General features: G+C 47.2%; 1 protein-coding gene across 22 annotated transcripts in view; it reads right to left on the bottom strand.

Moving 5' to 3' along the window:
- Nucleotides 1-14,375, bottom strand: part of ZMYND8 (zinc finger MYND-type containing 8) — a 122,647-nt gene extending 108,272 nt beyond the window's left edge. For 11 of the 22 annotated variants that reach the window (XM_066387578.1, XM_066387577.1, XM_066387590.1 and 8 more), the window contains exons 1-2: nt 10,985-11,150; nt 4,365-4,435 (exon numbers count right to left, since the gene is read on the bottom strand). In XM_066387578.1, the coding sequence (XP_066243675.1) occupies nt 4,365-4,435; nt 10,985-11,031 (118 nt within the window). In that variant the 5' untranslated portion in view covers nt 11,032-11,150. Of the gene's footprint in view, nt 1-4,364; nt 4,436-8,277; nt 8,386-10,984; nt 11,151-12,010; nt 12,399-12,426; nt 12,565-13,223; nt 13,458-14,251 lie in introns of those variants that run through there. The other 11 variants (XM_066387581.1, XM_066387587.1, XM_066387596.1 and 8 more) reach the window with 5 other exon arrangements.
- Nucleotides 14,376-14,750: the final 375 nt, after the last annotated feature.

Below are 14,750 nucleotides of genomic sequence, written 5' to 3'. Positions count from 1 at the left end.
AAAAAAAAACCTAGGTGACCCCTTCCGTTCACGGACTCCCCACCAGACAGAGACTGCAACAGCCCTGGAAAATCAGTCCAAACAGCTGCAGACCAGCTTTCTTCACATATCTCGGAAGCCTAGCCGAGCCTGCCTGCCAGGTCACCCTACACGATTCTTCATTACCCAGGCATGGCTTCCGTGTCTGCCTCCATGTCCTCTTCCAAGAGGGTGTGAGCAGGAGCAGAACATGAAAAGCAAGACCTCCACCTGACAGGCTTACCAATACAAGCTCCTCCCACTTCATGCCAGTTCACACCATGGCTGACATTTCTGAGCACCCACGTGTCCCAGGCACCATTCTGAGCATGCTCTATATGCCAGCAAATTTAACAGCAAATTTAATCTTCACCAAAACCCTGTATCTTCATCAGCCTCGTGGCTAAGGGGAAACTGAGTCACAGAGCATAACCCAGCTAGGGAGGGCACAAGCCAGAATATGAACCCAAGGAGCCTGGCTCTAAAAGCCAGGATTTTCTATGTCATCCTGCATCTCGAATGAAAGAGAGGGATTGAGCAAGGGGACCCAGGGCCTGGGCGAAAAGGAGCCTACATCCTAGCAGGGAAGACCATCAACAAACAAAGTAATAAGAACAACCAGGTCACGGACAAGGGATATGAGGAAAATTGGGAGTGATTTTGAGGAACTTTCTGGAATGCCACACATGTTCAATTATCTTGATCTGGGTTGTTGTTTTTTTTGTTGTTTTTTTCCATTTTATTTTATTTTTTCAGAGACAGCGAGAGAGTCAGAGAGAGGGATAGATAGGGACAGACAGGAACGGAGAGAGATGAGAAGCATCAATCATTAGTTTTTCCTTGCAACACCTTAATTGTTCACTGATTGCTTTCTCATATGTGCCTTGACTGGGGGCCTTAAGCAGACCGAGTAACCCTTGCTTGAGCCAGCAACCTTGGGTCCAAGCTGGTGAGCTTTGCTCAAACCAGATGAGCCCACGCTCAAGCTGGCGACCTCAGGGTCTCGAACCTGGGTCCTCCACATCCCAGTCCAATGCTCTATCCACTGTGCCACCGCCTGGTCAGGCTCATCTAGGTTGTTTGGAGGAACCTTCTAGAACATGGCACATGTTCAATTATCTTGATCTGGGCTGTTTTGAGAAACCTTCTAGAATGCCACACATGTTCAGTTATCTTGATCTGGGTTGTGGTCCCATGAGCGTATATGGGTTATATAGTTTTATCAAGCTATACACTGAAGATTTAAAACCTATCCCAATAAAAAAATAAAATGTACCAGGAAATAGTAAACAAATGGCAGATGGTGGGAGGTTACAGATAAATAAGAGGAGACGGCAGGAATGATCCATGCAGTAATGGGTCAGAATAGAACTATCTATAGATATGTGTATACAGATGGGCTGGCAACACGCTTCCTTGCTCTGTCTGCTGAGAAAAGACACCAGGGGCTGTGAGCACTCAGAGCACCCACACCCTGGTTTCTAATGCTATCCTCCAAAAACCTAAAGGGTTCCTTGGGGAAATACCTAATTCTAGGGCTGTGACAGAAAATACACAAGATGAGCCTAGAGTATCTTGTAGTGGCAGAAAGTAAGTGTTCAATCAATCAACCCCCAAGGATGTCAAAAGGATCCTGAAATGTTCCTGATGGCCAAAGCTGGAATAATTTGAGTAATAAACAAGTAGAAATGAACTAGATAACCCAAAGTAGAAAATAATTGAGTCCATGATGATATAAATAAATGACTGAATAAATAAATGGGAGAAGAGACAAATCTCCTATACAGCAGAATTCCAAATAAGTTATGTAGATACTCTGGCCCTAAGGAGGAGGACTATAACTCCCCACTCCACATGAGCTGGGCATTGTGACTTCCTTCCAAAGAGTACAGTACGGAAGGGGAGAAAACTGACAAAATGCCAGTTCCAACAAATGAACCATACTAATGTGTGCTGTTAATGGGAGGAACACTGAGTGTATGGATGGGGCTGGGGGGGGGGGGGGGGTGAGAATACTCTTCTCTATCTTCACAATTTATCCAGAAATTTAAAATTAGAAGTTTACTATTAAAAGTAACAGAAAATGATGAAATGGCTCTTTTAGGCCGTAATGTCTGAGATGAATCTGAGAGATGAGACACAGGCAGCGAGGCCCAGGGCCCCGTATTGCCAGCAAAGGGCACAGGACACACGGGGCCCTCAGGAGAGGATGGACGGGAAAGGGGCCAAGTAGCTCCAGTAGAGTCAGGAAGAGAAAGGGCAGGAGCTAAACAGAATGCCACAGGGAAAAAAAACTGGCCCAAGTAGGGGAGGGCACAGTGACCTCACACTGGAGCCTCAGGGCCCTGGAAGGTCAGTGGAAGGAGTTAGCAAGATGGGACGGATGGAACCCATGCTTTGTCAGGTGGCCCTGAGTGCTACAAGAAGAGGACTGGAGTGGGACAGATAAGAAAGAGGGGCAGGGGTCACCCCAGAGTGGCCAGAGGGAGATGCCACCTGGTGAAGAGCTAGAAGTATCTCGGGAGGTCTAAGAAGACAAGATGAGCGGTTTCCACGCATGCGGAGAAGGGGTGCCCTGGTCAGAGCAGGCCTCCATGAGCCCTGGTCACAATCCCTGAGTGTGACCCTCTTAGAGAAGTCTCAGCGGGGGCCCAGGAAGGAAGCACCACTTTGGAGGCAAAGCCTCATTTCTGCCATTTACTACCTGTGAGATATTACTCCACATGGAGCCTGTTTCCTCGTCTGCAAAATGGGGACCTATCTCCCTCATACGGGGATTGGAGGAATTCAGTAAGAGAAAGCTCCTGGTCCAAACACAGCCTTCATAAATACTGTGCTTACTCTCTGTACAACAGAAGCCCAAGGTGGGAGGGATTTTAGAACCTAACCCAACACCTCGTTTTACAGGTAAGAAAATGGAGGCAGAGAGACAGAAGGTGGCCAAGCCCCATGGGAAACTGAATAGCAGAGGACCCCCAATCTCCCAACTTCCTTTATCTGTGTTCTCCTTCCACATTCTGACCACAACAGGGGGGCTGGGCCACACTACTTCATCAGCTGTCTCAAAATACCACTTCAGGAAAGTTCTTTCCTAGCTCAAAACTTCCCTACTGATGGCCCCCCATGGGCTGGATGGGGGGGTGATGAAGGATGAAGGGCCCTCCCCCAACTCTCTGGGTTGCTCTCCCTTCCCCCGCCCCTCAGGACCATGGGTTGCTCTCCCTTCCCCCGCCCCTCAGGACCATGGGTTGCTCTCCCTTCCCCCGCCCCCCCCAGGACCAGACCACCCACAGGGGCAGCCAGGCCCTCCACCTGAAGCGCCTCCCACCTCCTCAGATGGGGGCGGCCAGTCCCCCATCTGCCAGGCCGCCCCCAGCAACAGCCAGCTCCCATTTCCCAGGGCACAGTCATGACTTCCGACCGTTCTCTTTGCCCGAAATGTCAAGCTTATCAAATCCTCCAAAAGCTGTGTTCTTTCGGACACCGTTAGGGAGCCGTGTTTTGTGACACTCTGTAGCTAACTAGACAGGAATCACTCCGGCACAGAACCTGTAACAACCCTCTCTCCCCAGCCCTCCTGCCTCGGGCAGGGCTGTGTGCTCACAACGGGCGTTAAGCGCCTCCTCGAAGGAACACCACCACCGTGGCACACCATTAAGCTTAGAGATGAGCATTTTCATCAACCAAAGATAGGAAAAATACTCCAGCAGCTCATTTTTTAAAAGCACCCTGGAGGCAGAAGTGAATAATCCGCTTCCCTCTTGGGGAAGCCTCGTAATATCTCCCACAGACCAAACAAAAAGTGCTAACCCGTCCATTAGAAGTTTGAGGAGCCTAATACAGGTTTCTGTGTTAGAAAACAAGACACTGTGTTGGCTCTCATTTGCTCAGCTTTGTCCCAAATGCAAATTCTGGCCCCAGCATTCCAAAAAGTCCCCCATTTTTCTTCCACTTCTATGATTCCAAACGGGCCCTGTTATTAAAATCAGAAACCAGCAGCAGCTGGCGAGGGTTGCTTCCAGAACATACTTGCTTTAAAAATCCTGATTCCTGAAAGTCACCTCGCAAGAGGGGCAGGGAGCCAGCCACCCTCAGTCAAGATAGAACACTGGCCGTCCTGGGCAACCCGACAGGTCGGCATACCTGCACAGACACGCAAGGGAAAGAAAAGCGAGAAGAGGAGGCTTCCCCATAAACGAGGTTCATCCCTCCACGGCCCCACATCTCCAAACCGGAGGAGTTGCTGCAGCCTCCGCTCACACGGCCACACTTCACTGCACCACAAGAAAGAGAAATCCCCATTTCCTCCTCTGCTCTAGAACAGACAGTACGAGGTTTTCACTCACCTTTGGAGCGAGTAGAGATATCCATGCCCTCTACCACCTCCTGTTCTGTTTTTATTTCCTCTTCGGCCAAGCTGAAACAGAGCAAATTATGTTCAGGTTTAGGTAGACTGAAAACTTGCCCCATGGGGGCAGCTATTCCGACGTCCTAATGACAAACCCGACTTGAAGACAACCCCTCACCTTTAGGTAGGGATGGGGTGGGGGGGGAGAGAAACCCACACTTGATTGTAAACAACCTGTTTAGCTTCCTAAAGGAGTATTTTTAAAATACTAAGTTGCTTTTTTTCTAAGTCAAATTACTATTACAGTTGTCATGCTACTGAGGGATGCAAAAAAAAAAACCCACAAAAAAACATTTTTTTTTAGACACAATTACATTCTGCCCCCATGGGCCAATGAGAACCCAGCCTTCTAGTAAACAAGTTTCTCACTGTTAACACCGGGTGCAGGTAGGAGATGGTTTGCAGGGCACCTAGAGTACAGAGGTGTACATTTTGCAAGGCATTTCTCAGACCTCGCTGCTAAATCTTACAATCTCACAATGAGGCAAGAACACGAACTAATGTACAGAATTACAAAGTAGAAAAATGTGCCCAAACTAGAAGCAAAAGGCCTAGTCTCACAATGTTCAAACCACCAGCATTTAACCCAGGAATTAGGATTGGGGTCTCCACACTCCCACCCAAGGGTGGGGTGGGGGGGTGCTTCCTCTGGGTAGCGGGCATGGCTTAGAGAAAGAATTTGGCACTCTTTTGGGCTGTGACTAATTATCCCCCACCACAAAAGTGGAATGAGGAAGGATTATTTGAAAGAGAGGCTGAGAGATGGGGGTTGGGGGTTGGGGAGAGAAGAGGGACAGCAGGCCCCTTTGCTGGGAAGGTCCACCAGAATCTTCTCTCCTTTTCTCTTCTGGAACTTCCCCGTTGACCAGAGCACGGGCCATTTCCTATCTTCCCCACACACACACCTCCCCAGCCAAGCCAGTCAAGTTCTGCTTCAATAGGTGCAAAACGCAAGGTGCTGCACATCCCCAACATCCCGGCTAACAGTGAAGTGATTATAACAATGACTCGAAAGCAATTCCATCAGACTGTGGTTGGACCAGAAATGGGTGCATCCCCAATTGCTGCGGCTGGAATTTTCCATTTGGAAGTTACTTAAAGCCAGGCCAGGAGGAAGGCTTGGCAGGACAGGAAGAATTAGAACGTCCCTTCTGTATTCCATGGTCTGGGACTGGCTGACAAAAGATGAGTCCAAAAAGGCCTGGCCTGGTCACATAGAGATATGTTTAGGGGAGTTCCACATCTGTGGGGGGGAAGAGGGCTCAGAATGGGAACTAACTAGAAAGGAAGAGATGATGATAAGACAGAATTATAAGTACTTAGAGGCCTCAGACTTAACTAGTCCCAGCAGAAAGAAGAAAGGTAGATTTGGTTTCAAATCAGAATATTAACACCTTCAGCTCTCTGATATTGAACCCCGTTAACAATTTCATTTGCACTGCATCAGTAGAGAAAGGCTGTGACACAAATCACCAAAGAAACAACTGACATGTTGTCACAAATGGTTTTCATCAGAAGAAAGCAGCCTTTTAAACTTAAACACATTGCTAACATGCAATAAGCCAACGGTGGTGGTGGAAGGTGATTTTAGCACTTAATACTTTTTACTCCAATTTAAGAGGCATGTATTTTCAATTCAGAAAAACACCCTGCCTACCACATACACAGGTTGTCCAAATAAACCCTGTTGATGGTTTCTTGCTTGGGGTGATTGGAAATGAATTTTAACAAAAAGCCCCACGCAGCCCTCAGAGATGGGGAGATGGTCCACTTCAAAAGAACAAATAGCCACCTTGATCTTTCTACCAACTAGAATTGTTTACCTCTCTAGCATGAAGTGTGTGAAATCCTAAACTTCTTGAAACTGATCCCATATTTGGAGTAATGGAGAAAAATGCTAATCTGGGATCCAACCAAAATGTCTGGTAGTGAAAAAAACAATTATACATAACAGAGCCCCCAAAACCCACTTGAAGGATTTCTGCAGGGATGAAAACATTCAAAGGTATATTGATGAGGGAAGAGGGCTGTCTATAGGAGAACATTGATTTTGGTTTGTAACAGCCTAGAGGAGTTGAGTACTTCAGGCAGAGATGCTGCAGAGGCTAAGAAAATGCAAACTAGTGATGTGGGGGCTATTTGCTGCTGCGTTTAAGATAATTCTGGAGGAGAAAAGAAGGGGGAGAAAGTTAAGCTGGTTTATTTTTTCAAGAATACAAGTAAGCATCATAATCACCTAACTTTAGCAAGAGCACCACCAGTTTAGCCAAGGGCTTCAAAAGCACCCAGTTTCTGAAAACCATCTTTTTCACAGATCAGCAAGCCATCCTTTCAAAGAGAACCGTGCATGCACATGCGTGTAAACACACACACACACACACACACACACACACACACTAACTTGTATTTGACTAAAGGAAATTACATTGTCTATGCAGTAAAAGGGAAATTTTTTTCATTTACAAAAGCAAAGACCAGAATGCAAAATTAGTCATTTTGAATAGCCACATCTAAAGGGACTTCCTTTCTCCTACACCACTGAACTCGGGTGGTTTTTTTTTGTTGTTGCTTTAGTGTTGAGTACTAACATGTTATCAGGGGGAAAAAAACTGACTATTACATCAAAAGTGGTGGTGAGAAAAAGATTTCTACCTGTCTGAATGCCCCACAGAGCTTGGTCAATTTAGTTTAAGAACTGGTTCAGTCATTTGGAGAAAGAAAGAAAAAAAAAACAGTCAAATAACAATTGTTAAAAAGAAAAGGCAGCTGCATCTGGAGGAAAGACTTTGAACTCTTGTCATTAACACATTCAAGTTTTAGAAAAAAACACAGCATCTTTCCTTCCCTATCCGGTTAGCTTCCAGTAACCTTGGATTATTTAAATCAAAATCAATGGGACAACAAGCCCTTGTTACAAACTGACATTACTTGTTTTTTTGTTTTTCTTTCTTTTCAAGTCTGCAGGGGAGGCTACTCCCCCCACCCCCCCCACACAAGGAAAGGGAAATATTAGCTGAAAACCAAACAACAGTCTCTCACCCCAACAGGAAAATTCACCATCAACTAGTTGTATACATTATATGTTAACACCACCACTTCTTGCACACACATTTACCCTAAGTCACTTGCCTATGGGTTTCACAAACTGATACATTCCAAACAATTAAAGGAATAACAGTGCCTGCAAATACAACCAAGACCATCCCATCCGGTTCCAGAAAGAATAAAAAGGTTTCTCCCCCAATGCCTCAGCAAGAAAACCTTAGTTCTTAACCTGCATGCAACTGAAAAAGAGCAATTAAAAGTTGCAGATGAACTGCTGAGCCTCCAGGATGTTTTAAGCCTTCTGATTATTAATTCTGAGGACTCCAGGCTGGTCCGTAATTCCCAGGAATCCCATCCCCTGAACACTTTCAAAAGAGAGAGAGAAATAAAGGGAAATAAAAAATCTAGTTTTGACAGAAAAATGCCTGGATACACAATACCCAGATCTTTCTTTTTCCCCAAGTGCCCCTACTATTTGACTTTTAACCAAGAATATCTAAACCCATCTAGAATATACAACCAGCATGCACAAGACTCTGGCTCTACAGCTGAGGATATCGCACCGCAATTCAAGAATCATGCATCATTCCAAGGACTTTTCCTTCAGCCTTTTACTTTCATTCAAAATACCAAACTGGTCCAGGCTGTAAGAAATAGTTAATCCCCAATACACAACATCTTCCTCTTCTAGATCACAAAACAGTCAACATTAAAATTTTAAAAAACCATGCTTCCCTAAATCTGCAATTCATTTTTTTTAATGGGGGGGGGGATGGTTAGCAGAGCAGCTTTATATAAGCACTCACCTAAAACAGGCAGAGTCATCGGTAGCTAAGCTATTTATGCAGGATTCTTAAAATGGCGTCTGGCAACACTGCCTCATTCCTGTATTGAAGCTAAAATGGTAGCAGTTTGTTCAATAGCTGTAGCTCTTGCTTAAGCAGCCCTGCTAGTTTCAAAGCCACCTTCCTAAAAATCAGAACCAGGAAAAGCTCAACCAGAGGACACCAACAACCCAACGTTCAGAGCTTAAAAAAAAAAAATCTGCAGTGACAGGGGGAGTTTGTGAAGTCACAGGTTCCTAAGGAAAAGCCTTCCCTTTTCGATCCTGAGCCTTCACCACGAGGCTCTGAGCTGAAGCCCCCTCTTGCCCTCGAATTAGGTGGGGTGAAGGTTAGGAAATATGCAGCCCTGTGATATAAACTGCAGACAGACAGGGTCTGTACAAAACACAAAAAAAAGGTTAGAAGGGGACGGGCTGGGGAGGAGAAGGAAGCCCATTTTCCCTTCTTGACATATTAAACACCAGCTTTGTATCCATACCCAAGAGGAGCTAGATAAAATGAAAGTGCTTCAGGGACAGCAGGCACTTGAAAAGCCAAGCCAAAGGGCTGTGCCCAGTCTGAGGCCAAGGTAAAATCTAAAGGCTGTGTCTAAGCCTGAAACCGGCCACCAAATAAATACCCAGCCAGTCCGAAGACAGCATCGAGGAAAGACAGTCGGGAGTCTGCAGAGACATCACAGTGGAACATTCGCCCGGCCAATGCACAGGATACACACAAATGAGATTTCCGTCCACCCCCCACTGAGCCCTGAGCATTAACATCGGGTTCTGCAAAACCCGCTTTCAGAGGCCAAACTAATAGCCTCATAGTGGATAACGTAATTCACTAGCACAGGTCTGAGCACTCGCCTCAGAACCGTGGTGCTATGAGTGGGGAGTTTGAAGGTGACTGCTTTTTACCTCCAGGGGAGACAGGAAGGCACGGTGCCCAAGGCTGTGCCAGGGTGAGGACGGGGGCTGGCTCCTGGCCGGCCGATAGGTGGGTAATCTTGATGAGGAGGGACAGCCTCGCAGCACGGCTAGCTGCAGGGCTGAAATGGCTCCCGCCTGCTTGTTTATCTGGAAGGAGACTGGGAAGGGGGAAGGGCAGCCACAGCCTAGGCAACCTGAAGCCAAGGGTGAATCCTCGTTTTTGCATTTTAAGAGCAACACAAGGGCTCTAAACACCTCCCCTCAGTCAACTGTCTGCTGCGAGGTGGCAAAGGCACTTTCGCGTGTTTCTTTCTTTTCAGGGTCAACCAGAGGCAGAGCCAGAGCTGGGGCTCCTCAGCTGACAAATGTTTGTTGTTGCCTCTGCCACAGGAGGGAGAAGGGAAAAGAAGGCAGAAGAAACAAAGAGATCACACATTTGAAGTGGCTGGACTCAAAAACCTACCAATGCCTTCAGGGTTTGCTGGGTTACTGTCAACCAGGCTTTTTAAAGACCGACTTATTTTCCTCTTCTCCTATTTAAGATCTCAAGCAGATTCCCCACTGTTCTGGGGAAGGGGGGGGGGGGGGACAAAAGCCATTGTTTTCCTCTCTAATTTATAATCCAGGATGCCTTATTGTTTCTTTCTTTTGGACTCAAATCTCTGCACTGGTAATTATAAAAGTAACAGGACTGGGCTCCAACAGGCTAACCATGTTCATGCACAGCAATTAGAAAAACTCTGTAGAAAGTTTACTGAGTGATTATATATAATTAATTCCTAGTTACAGATGGAACACTGACCATTTTCTGGAGCTAATAAAAGCAGTTACTCCCCCTCCCCCCACGTGAATGCCACTTAATTTCCCAAAGCAGAAATGAATCCATCCTGGAGGGTCTTGAAGGGAAAAAAAAGGGGGGGGGAGGGGGAGAGAGGAATCAAAAGCTCCAGTGTGTCTGTGTCCCTTGCAGCTGTGCATCCTCTTTGGGGACTGAGGAGGCAGAAGGAAAAAGGAAAACTGCCCCATGTTCTGTCCCTCCCTCTGCAACTTGCAAACGTGGCAGAGAGAACATTCTACCTTGATGTCAAGTAGAAAGGGGGAAGGGGGGACCGGGAGATGTATTAGGAATGGAATGCAGGAGACTCTTCAGCTTGGTAGATCTGCTTTTCCTAAAAGAAACAAAGATGGCAGAAATTTCCAGAAGGCTCAGTGGAAATCCGGCCACTGCAATTGTCAATCTGTAACCTTTCCTCCCAGTCTATTGGTTCAAAAGCTGGAGAGAAGCCCCACTGGGCGCTCTGTGTGAGCCAGCACTGCTGTGCCTACCAAATCCTGCTGCAATGCAGACATTTATCCCCCCCCCCCCAACCCCACCCCAGTGAAACTGGAAAATAATGCTACTTTGAAAGCAAGTGACTTTTTACAGACTCATGCTTGGTGGTGGCCACAGTTCCAGGGAAAAGTGGCCAGCTGGGTCCAGGGCTGGGAACTTTGCTGGGGCTGCACATTTGAAAACAGATCTTGGCTTTGCAAACCTGTGGGAGCCATTTTAATGTGAGCTTCTGGAGAACAAACGCCTTGCCCGTAGGTTTCCTTCCAGCCCAACACACACACCATTATGCAAACGTTGAAGGCACCAAACCAGGAGTCCTGTGATTAGATATTGCTTCTAGGGAGGCCACAAGAACCTCAGCACCTAATATCCATTTACAGCCAGAAGATAAGAACAAAGAAAATAGCTAAGTGTCGGAACTTACTTTGTGGGGCAGTAGCACTGTTCAGTTTGAAGTATATAAAACATCATTAACTCCCTGCACTTTTACTCTGAGAAGCTGGCCTTACACAGACTTTGCTTAACTTAGTATTGGGTACATTTCTCATTATTAAATGAGCCTTTTTCCAATTGGTGCTAAAAGCTGGTCACTAAAAAAAAAAAAAAAAGAATATTAACTCCATCAAGTTGGCATGACAGCAACAATATATTTCCAGCATCTACAGTCATGCTGGATTGGTCTCCAGGCTGGAAGCTGATGCAGTCAACTTCCAGGGAAATTCTGAAGCTAATGCTAAACAAGAGTCCACTCCCCCCCCCCCACTCTTACGCTCTAACTGCAGCATGAAGAGATCAGGGGCAATGTAAGAAGTGAGAAATAAATCATAAGTAAAGGCAAGCATGCATACAGATGTGTGTGGGTCAAGCTTGGAAAAAGGCCGAATCTGTTGTGCAGTGAGTCCTGAATCAAATCAAGTTTGCTGGTGGGTGGGATTTTGCACTCAGTGTCAGAATCTTAAACCCTAAATTCTGACACCACCACCCTCACACACACACACACCCCACCCCCACACACATACCACCACCACCACACACACCACCACCACCACCTTCACCAATTCCTGCCCCACCACTTGGCTTAAGGTTCTGTGACTGTTAAAACAATCACTTTCTTAAATTTCACAAGCAGATCACCTACCCTGAGTTCTATCTAATATCCAAACAAACCCAATTATAGGTCTCCAGGCAAGTCACAATGAACTGCACATGTCTCCCCTGTCTGAGGGTTAACAGGAAGTGTCATCTTCAATCCTAGCTGCAGGTTCCCAGGAAAAACAGTGGATTCAAACAGCCACCTAAAATCAAGACACTATTAAAGAGCCCTTGTTTGGTTCCTGCTAATGAAAAGCCCTCCACTGCTATAGCCAAGAACCCCCTGCTACAAACAGACCCCAAATGTTCGCCAAACTCTTTAAACATGGTCACAGAGGAAATGGAGCGCTTTACTTACCCAATATGTTCATGCAACCGTCTCATTTTTCCACAGTTAAGAAGAGAGAACAGGCTGGCAGATTTGGGACTTGATCAAAAAGGAAATTTTTTTTTGAACAGTTACATGGGATTATTAAAAACACACACAACAACAGCCACACAACCCAACAACTGAATAGGAAATGCTGTCATGAGCCACAGACATGATTTTATTTCCTCTGCACTATCACACACAGGAGGGCAGAGGATGATACAATGTAAAAGAAAAAAAAGGGAAAGGAGCGAGAAAACAAGGATAAAAGATGCATTAGTTCATTGAAAATCATGCAAGAATAGAGAGCTAAGGAATCCAAAGAGTGCTCACAGATTTATTGCAGGATGTTGTCCAACCTCTCCCCCCCACACACACACCCCACCCCCAGTCCCCATCCCTACTCCAAAAACTTCCTCCAAAGCCTAGAAAACACTTTTCAGAAACATTTGCTGGCTGTAGGCTGGCTTGCAGAAGAACACTCTGTATCAACAGAAGTCAGGAAAAAAGGCTGAACAATTGTAGTTTCAAGTGAAGAAACCCTGTAGGGAGAGAAAAAACCATGTAGACACACCACCACCCACCTAGGCCCCAGGAGCTGGGAGCGCTCTCTCCTTAGCCCTGCTCTGCTGAGGGCTTGGTTGTTTAAAAGCACACATCCTCTCTGGTCAAAACTTAGTCCAGCTTTCCCAGAACCTCTCTGGAGAGGAAAACTTGCCTGCTTTGCTGTCTGCCATGAGCTATCCTTAGAGAGGAGCCTGCTTGCTCACCTTCCATTTTCTTCACCCAGCAGGCATGTGACACAAGAGAAGACAATAGTGCAGGGGGGGGAAACTGCTCAGAGAAAGAGAGAGAGAAAGAGAAAGAGAGAGAGAAAGAGAGAGAGAGAGGAGGGGGGAAAAAAGCTTCTTTTTTTGGCATACCAGGATCTAGCTTCAAACTATTCCAGAAACACCATGTCCTGGTGGAAGAAAAGGTGTCCCAGGCCCTTGCCAGTTTGCAAAATCAAGCTATGGCTAATGGCTACTTAGCCATGTGACCCAAGACAGCAAAAAAAATTCTCTCTAAACAGTTCCAAGTTAACCTAAGTGCTGTGGGGGTGAGTGTGGCACGGCCAGCCGCAGAGAAATCACACTGCTCGCCCACAATTCGGATGTCTCAGAGGGAGGGGGAGAAAAGATGGTTAAAAAGTCGAGCTTACCTCTGTGGATGCATTGTTAACACTGTGTAATGTCAATACTTATAAAACATGGAGGACAGGCTCCTAGTTCTCACAGAAAAAGGGTTTGGCACTTCGGCTTGATGATCTGGCCGCCTAATAAGAGCTCATCCCCGATTGGCTGGCCTGGCAAATCGGAGTGTAAGGCGGCCCGGGATTGGCTGAAACACTTCCTGAGCGATTATCTTTGTGAGGCTCTGGTGAGCAAGAGCCATCCTGTGCATAGAAAAAGACAGGCTAAGCTAGGCCTTTTGCAGCAAGAAAAACTTGGGAAAGGGGCCCCCAGAAGCACTTCTCCCACACTCTGGCTAGATTTTCCAGCTCGGGCAAACCAGTGCAGCCAGCCTGACCTGCTCCAGCAAAGCCCGAGGCCCAGATACCACTGGGAAGAGAGTTTTTTGGGGGTGAGCTGAAAAGGCTCACCCTCACCTGCCCCCCACAGAAGCGGCTCTCTGCTAGGAGGAAGGCTGGCCCTTTTCTAGAACACTCCAGCAGGATGGTTCCCCCGGGAGGGGAGGGGAGCTGAGGAGTGGAGAGCCCCAGGAAATGAGCCAACCGGGCAGGAGAAAGGCTGGAGGCAGGCCTCTGTGGAGCTGGGGGCAGAGAGGCAGACGGGCCAGGCAAGCCTCAGGAAATCTAAAGAGCAGCCGTGGCTCCTCAGACGACAGAGGATTTGGGCTGCTGAGGGGAGGAGGGATACAGAGTGGTCAAGTTTGCATAGTCATTGTCAAAAATGCCTCCTGGAAAAGCAGGCCAGAGAGCCATTTTCCCGGGGCACAAAAGCTATCCTCTTATCCCCCTCTGCCAGCACTCAAAGGAAAAACCAAAACAGGTTCCTGCCTCCCTGCCAGGATGCCAAGGGGCGGCCCCCCTCTCGGGCCTTACCCTAAGAAAAGCCCAATGCGCTCCTAGCAGGCCACATGCCTAGACCTACGAACTTCTCTTCCCCTCCCGGTCCCCTCCCCCACGGCTGAGGCCTGCTAAACCTGTCAGTTAAACAAAAATCTGACTTCCGTATTAGTCTGCGATGCCTTCAGCTTCCTGCCCATTAACCCTCTCTCGGACTCCGGGCCTGGCTGGGAAAGCCTAGGCCTTGCGAGCGTAGAAAAGGCCTGTGGAAAAATACCAGCTGCAGCTCCCCGGGCAGATGCAGAAAGAGAGAGAGAGAGAGAGAGAGCCGCTGTCTCTCGCCTTTGCTTCCCAAGGAGGCGTGTACCTTCTGAATCCAGGGCACAGGCAGTGCCTCCCGGTCTGAGAAGCCATTTAAATCCAGAGGGAGAAAGAGAGATGTCAGACTCCGCCAGGGAACAAGCACCCCCATTATTAGTCAGGCCTGCACCCCCTGCTGAGCCCTCCCCGTCACAATCACCCCTGTATGTATGTATGTGTGATACTTGGGACGCTGGGACCTCAGTGGGCAGACAAATCCCATGAGCTTTATAAGGATTCTTGCTTAAATGTATTTCCACAGAGGACGGCTTCTTTTCGTCCCCGAAGGCAGATGGAACA

This window comes from Saccopteryx leptura, chromosome 5 (assembly GCF_036850995.1).
Source record: "Saccopteryx leptura isolate mSacLep1 chromosome 5, mSacLep1_pri_phased_curated, whole genome shotgun sequence".
NCBI lineage: Eukaryota > Metazoa > Chordata > Mammalia > Chiroptera > Emballonuridae > Saccopteryx > Saccopteryx leptura.
Note: the sequence above shows the minus strand (reverse complement) of the source record. Positions and strands in the feature narration are given on the sequence as shown.